We start from the raw sequence: 16,785 nt of genomic DNA on the forward strand, positions 1-16,785 counted from the left end.
TGCAAAAAAATGAAAAAAATATAAAGTATTTAATATATATATTTAAATTATGATAAACAAATTTAAAATACAATTACAAAAAAAAAAAAAAAAAAAAAAAAAAAAAATAAAAAAAAAAAAAAATAAAATAAAATAAAGTGGTTATAATGGATAATTATTTAATGCGTGTATGATCACTTCTTTTATTCGCTTCTTTTGATTCACTTTTCTTTTTTAATATATTTAATACTTCTGTGGCATTTTAAATAAGAAAATTAAAATTTTCCTGTTTTTTCTTACTTGAGTTTTTTGTTCATGCTTTTTGTTTTCATTTTCCTACTTTTAGTTTTTATATTTTTTTTTTAAATAAAAACATTTAAAAATAAGGTGAGAATATTAATTCAAAAAGTTAAGACAATAAAAATATTAAAGATTATTTAATTCTTTTTTTCTTATCTCTTCAATATTTTCATATTTGTTCAAAGTATTTATATGTATAAATAAACATATTCGTGTGTGATATAAAATTAATTTTATTTTTACAGGAATAAAACTTAATTACTCTTCAAATAAATATATTTTTAAGTGTTTTAATTATCTATGTTAAATAAAAAATGATTCTAGAAAATTTTCTACGCTACTAAAAAAAAAAAAAATTACATAAATGAGTTTATGTTTGGCTTTTCTTCGTTTACACCACAAAAAATAAAAACATTTTCAAAATTTAAGCAATGGAACGTTTTCCTCAATATATAAAAATTAATTTTTAAAATGTATATATGAAATTAAAAAAAAAATTAAAAAAAAAAAAAAAAAAAAAAAAAAAAAACACCGAAAATTAAAAAAAATATTTATAATAAATTAAAAAAGAAAGCTTAAATTTTTTATACTAAAAAAAAAAAAAATTAAAAACAAAAGGAATAAAAAAGAAAAGAATAAGAAAGTTCATGTTTTATGTAATTCTTTTTGGTTTAATAAAAATAAAAATGCAGTCTATTTAGAGAGTATTAAAAAGGAAGTTAAAAATAAAAGAAATCTTATTTATATTTAATTAAACATAATAATTATTAATCAAGAAAAAAAGAATAACGATCGTATAATTTATGTATATATACAAAAAATATTTTCAAATAATGCAAATGTCATAAGTAATTTTTTTTATTGTTCTTCTTTACAAGGAGAAGTGAACTATAAATAAAAAATTTATTTTTTCAAAATTATGAATGAAAGAATATTAAAAATTATTTGGGGATGTGACTTATCATGTCTATTAATCAATAAAAACTATGACTTAAAGTTATATTCATTTGTAAAATTTCATTATTGTAATTTATCACTTGATAAAAGAATTTTCATTAGCAGGAAAAGATCCAATTTAATAAAAAATGAAAAGAAATGTTGTAAACAAAATTATAAAATAAGATATGACGATTTGAAGAAATGCGAAATCACTGAAAGGAACAGTTTAACTATAAAACATAGACTGAATTTTTATGGAGACACTATTTTGCATTCTAGAAATAATATTTTTAATAAATCATATTGTAATTATTATTTAAGGATAAGAAGTTACAGTGGCATGAAAGATAATTTTAAAGATGAAGAAGAACTAAAAAAAGAAATCAATTTAATTAACAATAATGATAAAAAAAAAGAAAAAATTGAAGGAGAAAAATTGAACAGAGGAGATATCTTAAAAGTCGATATATTAGATAAAAAAGAATACATATGTGATAATACAAATAATAGAAAAAATGATAAAGAATTTAAGAAAATTGAAAAAGATAATAATTTGTTAATTAACAATAACAATGATTTAAAAGTGAAATTTGTCAGTTCACAAAAGGATGAAAATTATAAAACATCAAAGTTGAATAATATTATTAAAAGTGAAAATAATAAAGTAGGAAAAGAGGATAATTTAAGTAGTAACGGAAATGATCAAATTGAATATGTGAATAATATAAATACGAATTATAATACTGAAACAACGGAAAAAAATAAAGAAGAAAGTCATAAATTAAAAAAAAAGAATGAAATAAAAAAAGTATTAAACATAATATTTTGTTCATCTATTCCCATGATTGGTTTTGGTTTTATGGATCAATTTATTATGATCCGTTTAGGTGATATATTTGATGCATCTATTGGGGTATCTTTTGGGATATCTACACTTTGTGCTGCTTCTTTTGGACAGCTATGCAGTGATACTTTTGGCATTTTTTTTGGATATGTTTTGAATTATCTACTTCAAAGATATAAAGTTATAGAACCAGCAAAATTTGATATAAAAAATAAAGTTTATCAGTATTGTACTTTGATAGGATCAGTTTTAGGAATTTTACTTGGATGCTCCATTGGTATGTTACAGTTACTTTTTATTGATACTAGTAAAAGTGAACGGTTAAAAAAAAAGAAGGAGTTGGATTTTATTTTTCAAATGGTTATGTGTGATTGCCCTAATATTTTAAATTGTGAAACTTCTACCTTATTTTTATATGATAAAGCAAAAAATGAGTTATGGAGTAAAGCTATACATGGTAGAAAACATATTATTAAGATTCCTGTAAATAGCAATGAAAAAAGTTTTAATTTATGGGTTCTTAGAAATAAAGAAATTATTAATTGTAAAAATGTGTTAAATAATGAATTATATAATCCATCTCATGATGAAAAATTTAATTTTAAAACAAAAACTATTTTGGCTGCACCTATTTTAGACAAAAATAATGAAGTTGTTGGTGTTCTTATGTTTTTAAATAAATTAAGATCTCATGGAGGTTATTTTACTAGGGATGATGAGAAGCTAGCAGAAATGATGAGTAAACACATTTCTATTTTTATGGAAAAATTTAATTATATTAGTGAAGGAGATAAAAAAATGATTATTTTTGATCAAGAGAAAAATAATATTCAAGAAGATGATCAAGATGAAGATGATACAGATGAAATAGATACTAATATGAATTTACAAGAAGAAAAAAGAGAAATAGAAGAAATGAAGGAAGAAAATTTAGAAGATGAAAAAAAAAAGAAAAAGAAAAGAAAAAGGAAAAAGAATATTATTCTAAAAAACATTTCACACATAGAAGAAGATGAAAATATATTTGATGAAGGTAGTGAAAATGAAAAAGAAAAAGAATTTGATGAAGAGTATTATGATGAAAAAACTGACGACGATGAATATGATGAAGATGATGATGAAGATGATGATGATGATGAAGATGATGATGAAAATGATAATGAAGATGATAATGAAAATGAAGAAAAGAATAAACATAAATTAAATAATGAAGAAAATGATGATCAACTAAAAGAAGAAATAGAAAAAAAAAAAATTAATAAGTATAGCGTAAGTAAACTAGAAAATGAAGAACAAAATGAATACAAATTAAATAGAGAATATAATGAAGATAAATTAAATGAAAAAGAAAAAAGAATAGAAGAAAATGATGAGAATATGTATGATTTTTTAACTGAAAATTACTTTATAAATAGTAATCGTGATAATAGTAATAATAATAGTATGCGTTCTACTAATAATAGTGAATATAAAAATAATGTATTTTTTAATAGTAGTAATAAAGAACATAATGATGAAATATATTTTGTAAATGAGAAACATGAACAAATATATGATTGTAATAATATAGATTATGAACAGGATATAATAAAATATATGAATCATAATTTAGGAAATAAATTTTCAATTAATAATAATAACAATAATAATTCAAATGGTGATATTTCAAAAGAGGGAAAAATTTTAGATATTTATAATTCGAAGATGGGAAAATTTTTGCTTGAAGATAAAAGCAATAAAGATTGTAATATAGTAATTGATGATAAAAATACCAATAATAACGATAATGATAAGAAAGAAAATAACAGTAATACTGATTATAATTACGATAATAATTTTAATAAGAGAAATGATAATATTTGTAGCGAACAAAAATCCTTAAATTTAAAAACTGCAAATTTTTCTGATATTAATGAATATAATGGATTCCATAATTCATATGTAATATATAATATGAAAATTATAGATGAATTCTTTAAGAATATAAAAAAAAATACATTTTTTTTTAACACAAAAAGTTATAATAAAAACTTAAATTTATGTAAAATATCTAAATTGAATTATCGATTTTATAACAATATTTTTGAAAAAATGAATTTTGAAAATAATATAGATAATAATACTATTAAAGAAAAAGAAAATATGGAAAAATATAGAAAAATAAGAGAAGATTGTTTAAAAAGGAATGAAAAATATTACGAGGAAAATGATTCTAACATTATGAAGAAAAAATTTAGTGAAAATGGGGAAACAAAAAAATACATAAATGATAATAATAAATTTTTTTTAAATGAAGTTTTTTATAATAATTCTTCAATTGAATTTATTAAAAAAATAAATAGAGAAGTGATTAAAAATTATTTGAAAAATTCGCAACAAATTGAGAAATTATTATTTAAAAAAAAAGTTATGCTAGATGATGTTGTAAAATTGTATAGCTCCAATGTATTTGATGAAAAATATTTTTCTCATATACACTTCGAAAGATTATTTAATAATGCATTTAAAAAAAAAATTGACATAAAAAGTTTTAAAATGTTAAAAAACATTTACAAATATAATTTAAATAGAATATTTAGTAATAACAATAAATATATAATAATAAAAAAAAGAAAAAAATTAAGAAAATTTTGTTATATTATGAAAATTTTTGATATATATAAAAACAAGGAATTTTGGTTTAACATATATTGCCAAAATGCTTTAAAAAAAACGTTTTATAAAAACTTAAATTTGATAATTAATTTACATAATTCATGTATAATTGATTTAAAATTAGTAAACAATTATTTATTAAGTAAAATTTATGAAAATACGACAACTAATTATGTTTCACCAAGTTTATGTTATAATATTAAGAATATTGATTTTTTTTTTAAAGAAAATTTGTATCTTTTAAATAATAGTAGGATGTGCGATATTATTTATAAATATATTATTTTTCACTATTGTAGAAAAAAAGTAAAGAGAAAAAACTTTAATTATTATAATTACCAAGATTTATTCATAGAAGATTTTTTTGGTCAAAATACTCATACAAAAAAAGTACCCAAAATATTAAATGATGATTTAGGAAAAAAAAGTGAAATTATTACAATTGACAGATAAAATAAAAAAAAAAAAAATAAAAATAATATAAAAAGATAGTAGTTAATAAATTAAAAAGAGTAGTATATATAATAACAAAAATAGAAAAAAATATATGAATTTTTAGGAAATAATTTGACTTTTTCATTAAAAAAAATTTTGCTTTTTTAATATTTTATTTTTTTACCGATTCTATATCCCTTGATCATAATAATAATTTATTTTTTTAAGTAGAAATTCTTTTATAATAACAGAAATTTATTTATATAAAATTATTTAGGAAACATATTCATGCTTATATATATATATATATATTACCTTCTATTTACAAATTATTGAAAAGTTATATATACACTTTTTTCTTTTTTTAAATATCCATTAATTACAAAATTTTCTTTATTTTTCATATATTTCAAACAAAGAATATTTCTTAATATGTCTTTATCTTTAAATTTACATTTTTTTCTTTATCAATTTATTCATAATTCTCAAACATTGTTATTTTTTTTAATTGCATAAGTACATATTTGACTATTATTTATCTTAATATAAATATATTATTATTATTATTTTATTTTTTTTTAATTAGATTAAAAATATTTATATCATAATAAATATACTTGAATATTCATGGAACAATTGCTAATACATTGTTATATTTTTAACTTACTGAATTCTTTTTTTTTTTTTTTTTTTTGTTTATTACCTTTTTTTATTCTTTGTTTGATATGAATACAAATTTATCATTATTTTATTTTTACGTTTTTTTTTAAATTATCATAGACTTAAAATATTTTTAACAAAAAAAAAAAATACGATTAATATCTTTTATTATATATCAGATTTTTTTTTTTTTTTTTTATGTTATATTCATTGTATTCTTAAGAAATATACAAATATTAAAAAATAAAGTAAATATATACTCCCTTTAATATATATATATATATATATATTTCTCATATATTTTTTTAATTATTAATTTTAATGCTATATATAAATAATTTTAAAATAATTTTATTTAAACTATTTAAATATCTTAAAGCTGAAACAACATTTATCACAAAAAATAAAATATAAATTACAAATTGTTTTTAAAAAAATTTTCACTGTAATTTTCTCTGTGTTTTTTAAAAACAAAAAGTTAAAAATAAGAAAAGTGTTTTTTTAAGGTTACATGTTATTTTTATAAAATATTTCTAAAATAAAATTATAAAAATAATAATAGATATTTTTCTGCAATAAAAATGTTAACAATTATATTTAGTGTTCTTGTTATTGTCTTTATCATTTGGGGAAGTAGATTATTAAATAAAAAAAAAAAAGAAGCTAACTTAAAAACAGACAATATAACAAAGAATAAAGTAAAAGAAACTCCTAGACATAAAAAAACAACACTAGAAGTTAAGAAAAATATACCACTAATAAAAACCGTGAAAAATAATATTCCCCATGTGTTATTTGATAGGAATATTGCTGTTCTAAAAGGTAATAACTATCCCTTAAGTTTGTGTATAAATGAGAAATATGGTAAGTTAGAAGAAAGAGAAAAAAAAAAAAAAAAAATCATAAATATTATGTAAAAGTTATTAATATTTTAAAAGACCATATTTTACAACATACTATTTTATTTTTCGTGAAATAGGGATTATTGCAATTAGCTGTAATAATGGAAATATTCAAATTCATAAAATTTACAAAGATAATGTAAATAAATCTATTATAAATAAGAAAATGGGGGAAGTATATAGTTGTATTGATATAGATGAAGAAGGAAATCACTTAGTTGCTGTTGATGAATTAACTTCAACATTAAGAATATTTAATATAGAAAAGTCTGAAAATAATATAAAAAATTTTTCTTTAATATTGAAAGGGAAGACAGAATTGCATAAAAAGGATGTTAAATTTTTATATGTTCATAAAAATTCTTATATCATTACAGGTTCAGAATTGGATGAAACAGAAGTAAAAATATGGAATATGAAGGGAGAAATTATAAAAATTATTAGTATCAAACAAATTTATAACCATGATTATGCTATTTCAACATCAGGAAGGTTCGTCTTATAAATTATTTATAAAATTAAAAAAAGGAGAAAAGTTATGAAAGATAACAAATAGCATATAAAAAAAAAAAAAAAATATTATTAAATTATATTCTATATATCCTAAATACACTAACATAAATCAAAAATATATGTATTCATTTATAATTAATTTTTTTTCAGATTTTTTGGTGTTGCTTGTTGGTCTCCTGGAGTTAAAGTATTTGAAATAAAATTGAAAGAAAATGTTTTTCAGAATATTGAAAAGGTCATGGATTTAAAAACTAATTCAGGAACTAAATGTATATGTTTCAGTAACGATGAAGAAAAAGCTTTTATAATTGACAAACATGGAATTTTAACTGCATATAATTTAAACATACGATATAAAGTATAAATTCCTTTTCATTTCTATGAGAATATTAATAAAAAAAAAAAAAAAAGAAAAAAGAGTTTTTTAAAGATGAAATGAAATAAAATATTATGTAATTTTTTTCCTTTTATAGCTTCAAGAAGATTCAAAAATTTTATATAAAAAGGATTTAAAAGAATATAATTTTGAAGATTTTTCAAGAATGTGTAAGGAAATTTATACACCTTTTTTATTTTTTACTTTTTTAAATTATTAAACTTTTTTCTTTTTTTTTTAGCAATGTCTGGTGATTCTAAGTATTTGATTTTAATTTCTGGTTGTAATTTACTAATTTTGAAACAAGAAAATCTTGAAGTATATTTAGCATTACATACTTTTTTCATATGTACATTAATATAATATTTTGTATATTGCTAAAAATGCATATTTCACTGTTCATTTTTTTTAATAATTATATTATGCAATATATAAAATGAATTATAAATACAAATATGTATGTGCATGTTTTTTTTTTTTTAGATGGTAAATAAAATAATGGATTCACATCAATGTGAAATATATAATGTTCGTCCAATTCCTAATTCTTCATTGTTTCTAACATGGGCTGTAAGTTGAATATTTAAATAAGTCAAATGAAAATATTAAAAATTATTACAATTTTAAAAAAAAAAAAAAAAAAAAAAAAAAGATTATACAATAATAAATTTTGTGAAAATAAATCATTATCTTATTTTATTGTGTAAATGTATTAAAATATTTTATTTATTTTTTTTTTTTTTTTTTCCTTAGAATGATGGCTATATAAAATTGTGGAATATATCAAAGGAATAAAAAAGAAAAAAAAAAAAAAGAAAAGAAATGTTCTCAATGTTTATTTATATAAATATATTTTTTTTTTTATGGTTTTTTCTTATTTTGAAAAATAAATTTTATGAAGATAAAAATGATAAAAAAAAAGAAATAGAAATTGGAGTAGTTTTAGGATCTGGTGGTCACACATTTGAGATAATTGAAATATTGAAGATATTAAAAAATAATGACAATATTTTTAATTTCTTTTATGCCAGTAATGACATTTTTAGTAAAATTAAAGTAGAAAAAATATTAAAAAATTATAAAAAAAAATTTTTAATAATTCCAAGGTGTCGAAATGTTGGTGAATCATACATATTATCTTTTATAAAATTTTTTTTCACTTTTATATATTGCATATTTTTAACATATAAAATGAATAATATGAAGTTGATTATAGTAAACGGCCCAGGCACATGCTTACCAGTTGTTTTTTCATTATTATTTAGAAAATATATATTTTTTAAAACAATTAAAATAGTTTACATAGAAAGTGTATGTAGAATATATTCACTGTCTTTAACAGCTAAACTTTTATATGTTTTTGCTGACTTATTTGTTGTATTTTCTGAACATTTAGAAAAAAAATACAAAAAAGCTAAGTTTTATGGCTATTTGTTCTAATAATAAACAACATATTTATGCATAAATTTATTTATTTTTATATGTATTTTTGTATTTTTTTTTTTTTTTTTTTTTTTTTTGAATGAATAACGAATTATAAAAAATATGAAATATTTTTCTTTATTTTATAATTAAAATATAACTACAAATATTTACATATACATAAAATGTTTTTCTTATTTTTTTTAATTATAGTAATTTTGTTCTATGAAAAAGAAAGGTTTTTTCTAGAACAAATTTTCATTCACTTGAAAAATTTTCCGAGTGTTATACAAGAATAAGAAAGTTATTTATTATCAAATAACTGAAAAATACAAATTAAAATTTTTAATATATATATATATATAAATATATATATATATATATACTTTATAAAAATTCTCAAATGTTTAATATAAAAATGAAGAATATAAACATATCATATATATATATATATATATATAATAAAATAACATTTATGATCATTTTTGCAAGTATTACATATTTAATGAGAATAAAAAAAAAAAAAAAAAATTGGCAATAAAATAATTATCCAATCTATCATTTTTTTAACTTTTAATAACTTTTTTTTGAAAATTTTTCTTTCTAATTTAATGCATACGAATAATTTCAAATAAAAATTAAAAAATTTTGGATTAAAAAAATATTTTTAAATGGTTCTAACATTATTTTTAACGTTTATATTTTTTGCGATATAAAACCTTTTTTTTAAGTTAAAAATATACGCGATTAAAGATAATTTTTCATTTATAGTTTTTTTGTTTTTCTTTTATTAAAAATAATACATTTTTTTTTTTTTTTTTTTTTTTTTTTTTATTTTAAATTAAAAATTAATAAATTCAATAATTTCTTTAAATAATCAAAACTTTTTATTAATATTTTGAATCTTTTTTTTTTTAATTACTTTTTAATTTTAAAAATAGTGAATTTTTTAAATAAGTAATATTTAATACGGAATTAAATATCTAATAAAATAAAACAAAAAATCTATAAGAATAAATTTATATTAATAGTTGAAAATTATCAAAATAAAATATATGCTGTAAGTAAAAATAATTGTGCTGAATATATTTTTTTAAAATATACTTAAAGTTATAAAGTTTAATTAATTTTGAAGATATTGTAAAAGGTTCATAGGGATATATTTTCATTTTTATATATACATATGTGTATGTGTGTGTGCACATTTGTATATGTATATAATTAAAATAAAATGATATAAAAATTAAATGAATAGGTTATTTTTTTTAATTTTGTAAAAAATGATATGGAAAAAAGAAAAAAATATGAAAATAGTTACATAAAAACAAATAAAGGAGTATATATAGGAAGAATAGAGAATAAAAAAAAAAATGGATGGGGAATAGCAATAAATAATAATGGTAACAAATATGAAGGGTTATTTCTTAATGATGAAAAGCATTTATTTGGTTCGGAATTATTATGTTGTTTATATAGTCATAATTATAAATATAAAAAAGGTAAAAAATCAAGTGAAGAAGAAAATAGTGAAGAAGAATTTGAAAAAGGAAACATATGCCTTCATGAAAATAGATATATATACATTGGAAACTTTAAAAGAGGAGAAAAATATGGGAATGGAATATTAATTGATTACAATACATATGCTATGTATAATTGCATATTTTTAAAAAATGAAATAATATATAAAGATATATTATTTTCATTATTTAATAATATGCATCCAGAGTATGAAAAATGGAATTCTACATGTAATTATTATGATAAGAAAAATTATACAAAAGAAGGTGAATATAATTTTTCTAATTTTAACAAAAAAAATGAACAGGAATACATGAATTATAATCAATGGAATGAAAACAAAAAAAAAGAAAATGATATATATTTATTCATAGAAAACCATTACAGATATAATATTTTTAACTATAGCAATTTTTTTAGACATACAATGGAAAAAATTAAAAAGGACGATTTTACTGAATCTTTTTATGATTCTAAATATAGAAATAAAGTTTATTTTGGAAATATAAAAAAAAAAAAAAAAAAAAAAAAACTACATGAGGTTCCTTCAAATGATATTAATGAAAAAAAAAAAAATAATAAAAACATTTATGATAAAACTTCTAATTTTATTAATTATGAAGATAAAAAAAAATCATGTGAAAGTACTTCAGATATATTAAAAGACAAAAAAGAAATAGAAAATAATTATTATGAAAAGAATGATATTAATTATTTTGTGGATGAACCATTTCAAAAATATATTGATGATATTTCATTGAGTAAAAGGAACGGATATAAAGAAGAAAAACAAATAGATGACCATATTAATAATGAAAAAAAAGATACAGATAATTATCATACAGGTGAGAAAAATGATAATATTATAAAAGAAAATTCCAACAATTATGAGGACAGTATGAATATTAAAAAGAATATAAATAATTCTTATGATAGTTTTAAAAGAGTTAATATAGATGATACTTTTGCTAACTCAATTAATACTGAAATGAGTAAAAATGTATCTATCAGTAAATTAAAGAATCCTTCAAATGATATAAAAATATTTCTCTTGCAAAATGAAGAAGACAAAATTTGCAAAACAGGAGATAAAAAAAAAGAAAAAAGGGGATTTCTCAGTGATAAAATTATTGACAAAAAATTAAACAATGATGAGAAATATAATATGAAAGAGGTGAGATACCTTATAAAAGATGAATTAGAAAATAAATTTTTAAGTAAAGAAAATATAAAGGAACCAAATGTTTTAAGTAATATTAAATGTGGAAACGGACTTAGTGATCATCATTTTTCAAAGAAAAATATAGAAAAAAATAAAATAGATAATTTATATGAACACAATGATAAAATAGTTTCTTTTGAAAATAGAATTAACTGCGTGGATTCAGACAATGATGAAGTTAATAATAAAAGTGATATTTTAGATAAAAAAAATTTTAAGAGTATGCATAATAATATAGATAATGATAGTACTAGTAGTAGCTCTAGTAGTAGTACTAGTAATTATAATGAGATGAAAAATAATATTACTAGAATTAACAGTGGACATATGACAAATTCTAACAGTAATATTAAAAATGGTGGAAGTTACAGTAGTAGTAGAAGTATTAGCTCCTGTGATAGCATTAGTGACAACGAGAAAATTTTCTTAAATAATGCAAAAAAGGAAGAAAAAAATAATGATAATTATAATGATAACATTAACACTAGTATTAATAATAATATAATATTTAGCGATAGTAATTCTTTATTTAAGATAAATCAAAATAAAGGAATAAAAGAAAAAAAAGAGAATGACATATATAAAAAATGTAATATTTCAGAAGATAACATATCTTTAAGGTTAAAAAATGAGCAAAATTTACATAAAGAACTACATTATATGCTTCCACGATTTTTAAGAAAAGAAAAGAAAGAAAGACATTTATCGTGTGCTCAAAATTGTATATATTGGAGTGTATTTGAATTAAACTTTTTTTTATTTTTTATTGGAATACCTAAAAAAGTTTTAGAAATATTTATAATAAATCATATTGATGGGTACTGTTTAAAATATCTAGAAAAAAAATTATTAAAAAAAATGGGTATACACGACAAAATAATTAGAAAATATATACTATTAGCAGTTCAATATTTGTTAAGATTAAGAGAAAAGTATAAATATAAAAAGAGAAGTAAAAAATTAAATGCAAAAATAGATAGTAATTTTACTTTAAAAAAAAAAAAAATACATTTTTTAAATTTGATTGGTAGAGGAGGATATAGTAATGTATATAGATGTTTTTATGGTGATAACATTTTATCAAATAATGATTGTTTTTATATAAAATATTTGATTAATAACATAGCTTTAAAGATATTTATAAATAAAAAGTATACATCTGAGTTTTTTTCAGAATTACAAATTTTGTCCACTTTAAGGCATCCAAATGTTTCTTTATTTTTAGGTGGAATAAAAAATCCAAGAGGAATAGCTTTAGAGTATATAAGATGTGGTAGTATATTTGATATATTACATAAGCATAAAATGAAAATAAAAATATATGATATAATAAAAATGTGTAAAGATATAACTGCATTTATGTGCTTTTTGCATTATAAAGGAATATTACATTGTGATTTAAAATCATCAAATATATTACTCTCCTTATCAGGAGAAATAAAAATTTGTGATTTTGGTTTATCAGTTCAAAATCCTTATCAAAAACCTAAATATCTAGGAATCGTTGGGACATATCAGTGGACAGCTCCTGAAGTATTAAGGGGAGAAGGTTATACACAACAAGCTGATATATATTCTTTTGGTGTAATTTTATGGGAGCTTTTACATAGGAAAATACCTTTTAATAATTTGAAACATCCGTTAGATATTATTGCAAATGTTGGTTATGGAAATAAAGAATTAGTTATAAATAAAAGTATACCTGAAAAAATCAGATATATTTTAAAAAGATGTTTACATAGAAGTAAACATAAAAGAAAATCTTTCTTTTTTTGGTCTGAATATTTTGATTTACTACATAAAACTCAAGCTATCGATATAGAAGAAAATTTAAACCTTTTTTTTGGTTAATATAATTTATAGTTACGTTTTTTTTTTTTTCTTTTTTTTTTTTTTTTACAAAAAAAAAAAAATATAAAATGAAAAAAAAAGTATATTTACAAAATTACTCAATTTGTTTTTAATAAGTGCTAATAATTTTTTTTTTTTTTTTTTTTTGTTTATTCAATATTTTTTTTAATGATAACAAGAAAAATTGTTATCTTATATTTCATTTATTATAAGACTTTTATATGATAATAAATTTGCAATTTTTACCTTTTTTAAATGATTTTATTTTCTTCTTATTTTTTTTTACAGAAAAAATTATTTTTAGTGCTTTCATATTTTTAATTATTATTATATTTCTTCTTAAAAAATTCCTAATCATGTTAATAATTATCAACTTCGCATTGCAAATAAAGAGTGAACTTTTTTCGTATCTAAAAATATTTATGTAATAAAAATAATCTAAATAATTTTAAAAATAAAAGAATACTTCTTTATTTTGCAACTTTAGGGTAAAATCTTAGTAAATGATCGTTAAATAAAAAGTAAAGGACAAGAGTTAGACAGAATTTAATTTACAATTACTTTTTTATTATATTTTTTTTTTTTTTTTTTCTTTAAATTCTCACTACTGTAAAAAATTTTAATACAAACTTTTGCATGTATTCTATATTTTTATATTATGTAGGTTTCCTCGAATACTGAAATAATTTGTTTAGAGAATGTTCTAATTTTTTATTAAAAATACAAAAAAAAAAAAAGAAAAAAAAAAAAAAAAAAAATAAAAAAAAAAAAAAAAAAAAAAAAAAAAAAAAAAAAAAAAATTAAATAAATATATAAATAAATAAATAAAAAAAAAAAAAATAAAAATAAATAATTATAATATAACACTTCATATACGTAAATAGTAATCAAGAAATAAGAAAAAAAAAAAATTCATAAATATTATAAATTACAAGTTAAAAAATGAATAATTTTGAATTATTTACATAAAAATATGTTATTTTTATTCCCCATTTATTGACAAAAAATTTTTTTTTTATTTATCATTATACATACATCAAATGTAATTTTTTTTTTTTATTTTTTAAATTATTATTTATTTTAGTGATAATAAAATATATTTTTTTCACAATTATTAGTGAATTATTTAAGTATAACTATTTTATACAATTATGTAAAAAAGCGTGTAAAGTAAAATTAAATATAAATAATAGTAAAATATAAATCTAAATTAAATTTCTTATTATTATTTATTCTTTATTTTTTTATATTTTATTTTTTTTTTTTTTTTTTTTTTTTGCTTTTATTTCCATATTAACTTTAATGCTTCATTGTTCTTTGATGTTTACAAGATGAATGTAGAAATAGAAGAAGAAACTCTTCAAATGGCTAAAGATTTTCAAAAATCTAATCAAGAAGAAATATTATTAAAGAAATTAAAACCATTTAGTGAAGGATTATTAAAGCCAAATTCAAATTTATTATATATAAGTGAAAAGGGAACTAGGAACAGAGTTAAAATATGCAATGTTTTAAATATACCAAAAAGTGAAAAAGAATTCAATGAAGGAGTTAAAAAAAATGTGTTTATTGATCAAATAATAACTGTGTGTGGTTGGAGTAAAGCTGTAAGAAAACAGGGAGGTGGAAGGTTTTGTTTTGTAAATTTAAATGATGGTTCATGTCATTTAAACTTACAAGTAATAGTTGATCAACATATAGATAATTATGACAAGTTATTAAAATGTGGTGTTGGGTGTTGTTTTCGTTTTACAGGGAAATTAATATTATCTCCTGTTCAGAATGAATCAAATAAAGGTATATTAAAAGAAAATGTTGAACTAACTTTAAATGATAACAGTGCTCATAGTTTTGAGATATATGGAGAAAATTTAGATCCTCAAAAATATCCACTTTCAAAAAAAAACCATAGTAAAGAATTTTTAAGAGAAGTAGCTCATTTAAGACCACGTAGCTATTTTATTAGCTCTGTTATGAGAATAAGAAATGCTCTTTCAATAGCTACCCATTTATTTTTTCAAAGTAGAGGATTCTTATATATTCATACGCCACTAATTACAGCTTCAGATTGTGAAGGAGGTGGAGAAATGTTTACTGTAACAACTCTGTTAAATGAAAATGGAGATATTGATTCTATACCCAAAATAAAATGCAAAGAACTAAAAAAAGAAAAAAGAGAAGATAATAATATACAAAGTGATGGAGACAAATATATGATTGATTTTAAAAAAGATTTTTTTAATAGGCAAGCATTTTTAACAGTGAGTGGACAACTTTCTGTAGAAAATTTCTGTTCTTCTATGGGAGATGTTTATACATTTGGGCCTACTTTTAGGGCAGAAAATTCACACACATCAAGACATTTAGCTGAATTTTGGATGATAGAACCAGAAATAGCTTTTTCTGATTTATATGACAATATGGAGTTAGCAGAATCATACATAAAATATTGTATTGAATATGTATTAAATAATAATTATCATGATATAGTTTATTTTGAAGAAAATGTAGAAAAAGATTTAATTAAACGATTAAAAAATGTTTTAGAAGAAGATTTTGCAAAAATAACTTATACTAATGCTATTGATTTATTAATGAAATATTCAGAATCTTTTGAAGTTCCAGTACATTGGGGAATGGATTTACAATCTGAACACGAAAGATTTATAGCTGAACGAATATTCAAAAAACCTGTTATTGTATATAATTATCCAAAAGACTTAAAGGCTTTTTATATGAAATTAAATGAAGATAAAAAGACAGTAGCAGCAATGGATGTTTTGGCTCCAAAAATTGGTGAAATTGTAGGTGGATCTCAAAGAGAAGATAACTTAGAATTATTAGATAAAATGATTCAAGAAAAAAAATTAAATTTAGATAATTATTGGTGGTATAGACAATTAAGAAAATATGGATCTCATCCTCATTCAGGTTTTGGATTAGGTTTTGAAAGATTAATTATGTTAGTAACAGGAGTAGATAATATTAAAGATACTATTCCTTTTCCTAGATATTCTGGACATGCAGAATTTTAAAATATTAAAGTTAAATAAAAATAAAATTTTTTAAAGATTAAAAAACTGTTAAATTATTATAAAACTATTATGTGTAACACGAAAAGTTTTATTTTTTTTTTTTTTTTTTTTTTTTTTTTTTTTTTTTTTTT

At 18.9% G+C, this 16,785-nt stretch overlaps 5 protein-coding genes across 5 annotated transcripts; all 5 read left to right on the forward strand.

The window, feature by feature from the left end:
* Positions 1–1,198: 1,198 nt before the first annotated feature.
* PGAL8A_00402100 (GAF domain-related protein, putative) lies at positions 1,199–5,170 on the forward strand (the record flags this gene model as incomplete). Its single annotated transcript, XM_028670380.1, has 1 exon — positions 1,199–5,170. The coding sequence occupies one exon, from the start codon at positions 1,199–1,201 to the stop codon at positions 5,168–5,170; it is 3,972 nt and encodes a 1,323-aa protein (XP_028527138.1).
* Positions 5,171–6,393: 1,223 nt separating this feature from the next.
* Positions 6,394–8,398, forward strand: PGAL8A_00402200 (conserved Plasmodium protein, unknown function; the record flags this gene model as incomplete). Its single annotated transcript, XM_028670381.1, has 7 exons — positions 6,394–6,676; positions 6,792–7,206; positions 7,378–7,585; positions 7,701–7,773; positions 7,845–7,921; positions 8,087–8,173; positions 8,357–8,398. 7 exons carry the CDS (start codon positions 6,394–6,396, stop codon positions 8,396–8,398), a joined length of 1,185 nt encoding a protein of 394 aa, XP_028527139.1.
* Positions 8,399–8,425: 27 nt separating this feature from the next.
* PGAL8A_00402300 (dolichol-linked oligosaccharide biosynthesis enzyme, putative) lies at positions 8,426–9,043 on the forward strand (the record flags this gene model as incomplete). Its single annotated transcript, XM_028670382.1, has 1 exon — positions 8,426–9,043. One exon carries the CDS (start codon positions 8,426–8,428, stop codon positions 9,041–9,043), a length of 618 nt encoding a protein of 205 aa, XP_028527140.1.
* A 1,267-nt stretch (positions 9,044–10,310) lies between these two features.
* TKL1 (tyrosine kinase-like protein, putative) lies at positions 10,311–13,619 on the forward strand (the record flags this gene model as incomplete). The annotated part of the gene is made up of 1 exon (XM_028670383.1): positions 10,311–13,619. The coding sequence occupies one exon, from the start codon at positions 10,311–10,313 to the stop codon at positions 13,617–13,619; it is 3,309 nt and encodes a 1,102-aa protein (XP_028527141.1).
* A 1,331-nt stretch (positions 13,620–14,950) lies between these two features.
* Positions 14,951–16,654, forward strand: PGAL8A_00402500 (asparagine--tRNA ligase, putative; the record flags this gene model as incomplete). Its single annotated transcript, XM_028670384.1, has 1 exon — positions 14,951–16,654. The coding sequence occupies one exon, from the start codon at positions 14,951–14,953 to the stop codon at positions 16,652–16,654; it is 1,704 nt and encodes a 567-aa protein (XP_028527142.1).
* Positions 16,655–16,785: the final 131 nt, after the last annotated feature.

Source organism: Plasmodium gallinaceum (assembly GCF_900005855.1).
Source record: "Plasmodium gallinaceum strain 8A genome assembly, contig: PGAL8A_v1_108, whole genome shotgun sequence".
In the NCBI taxonomy this organism is placed as follows: domain Eukaryota; phylum Apicomplexa; class Aconoidasida; order Haemosporida; family Plasmodiidae; genus Plasmodium; species Plasmodium gallinaceum.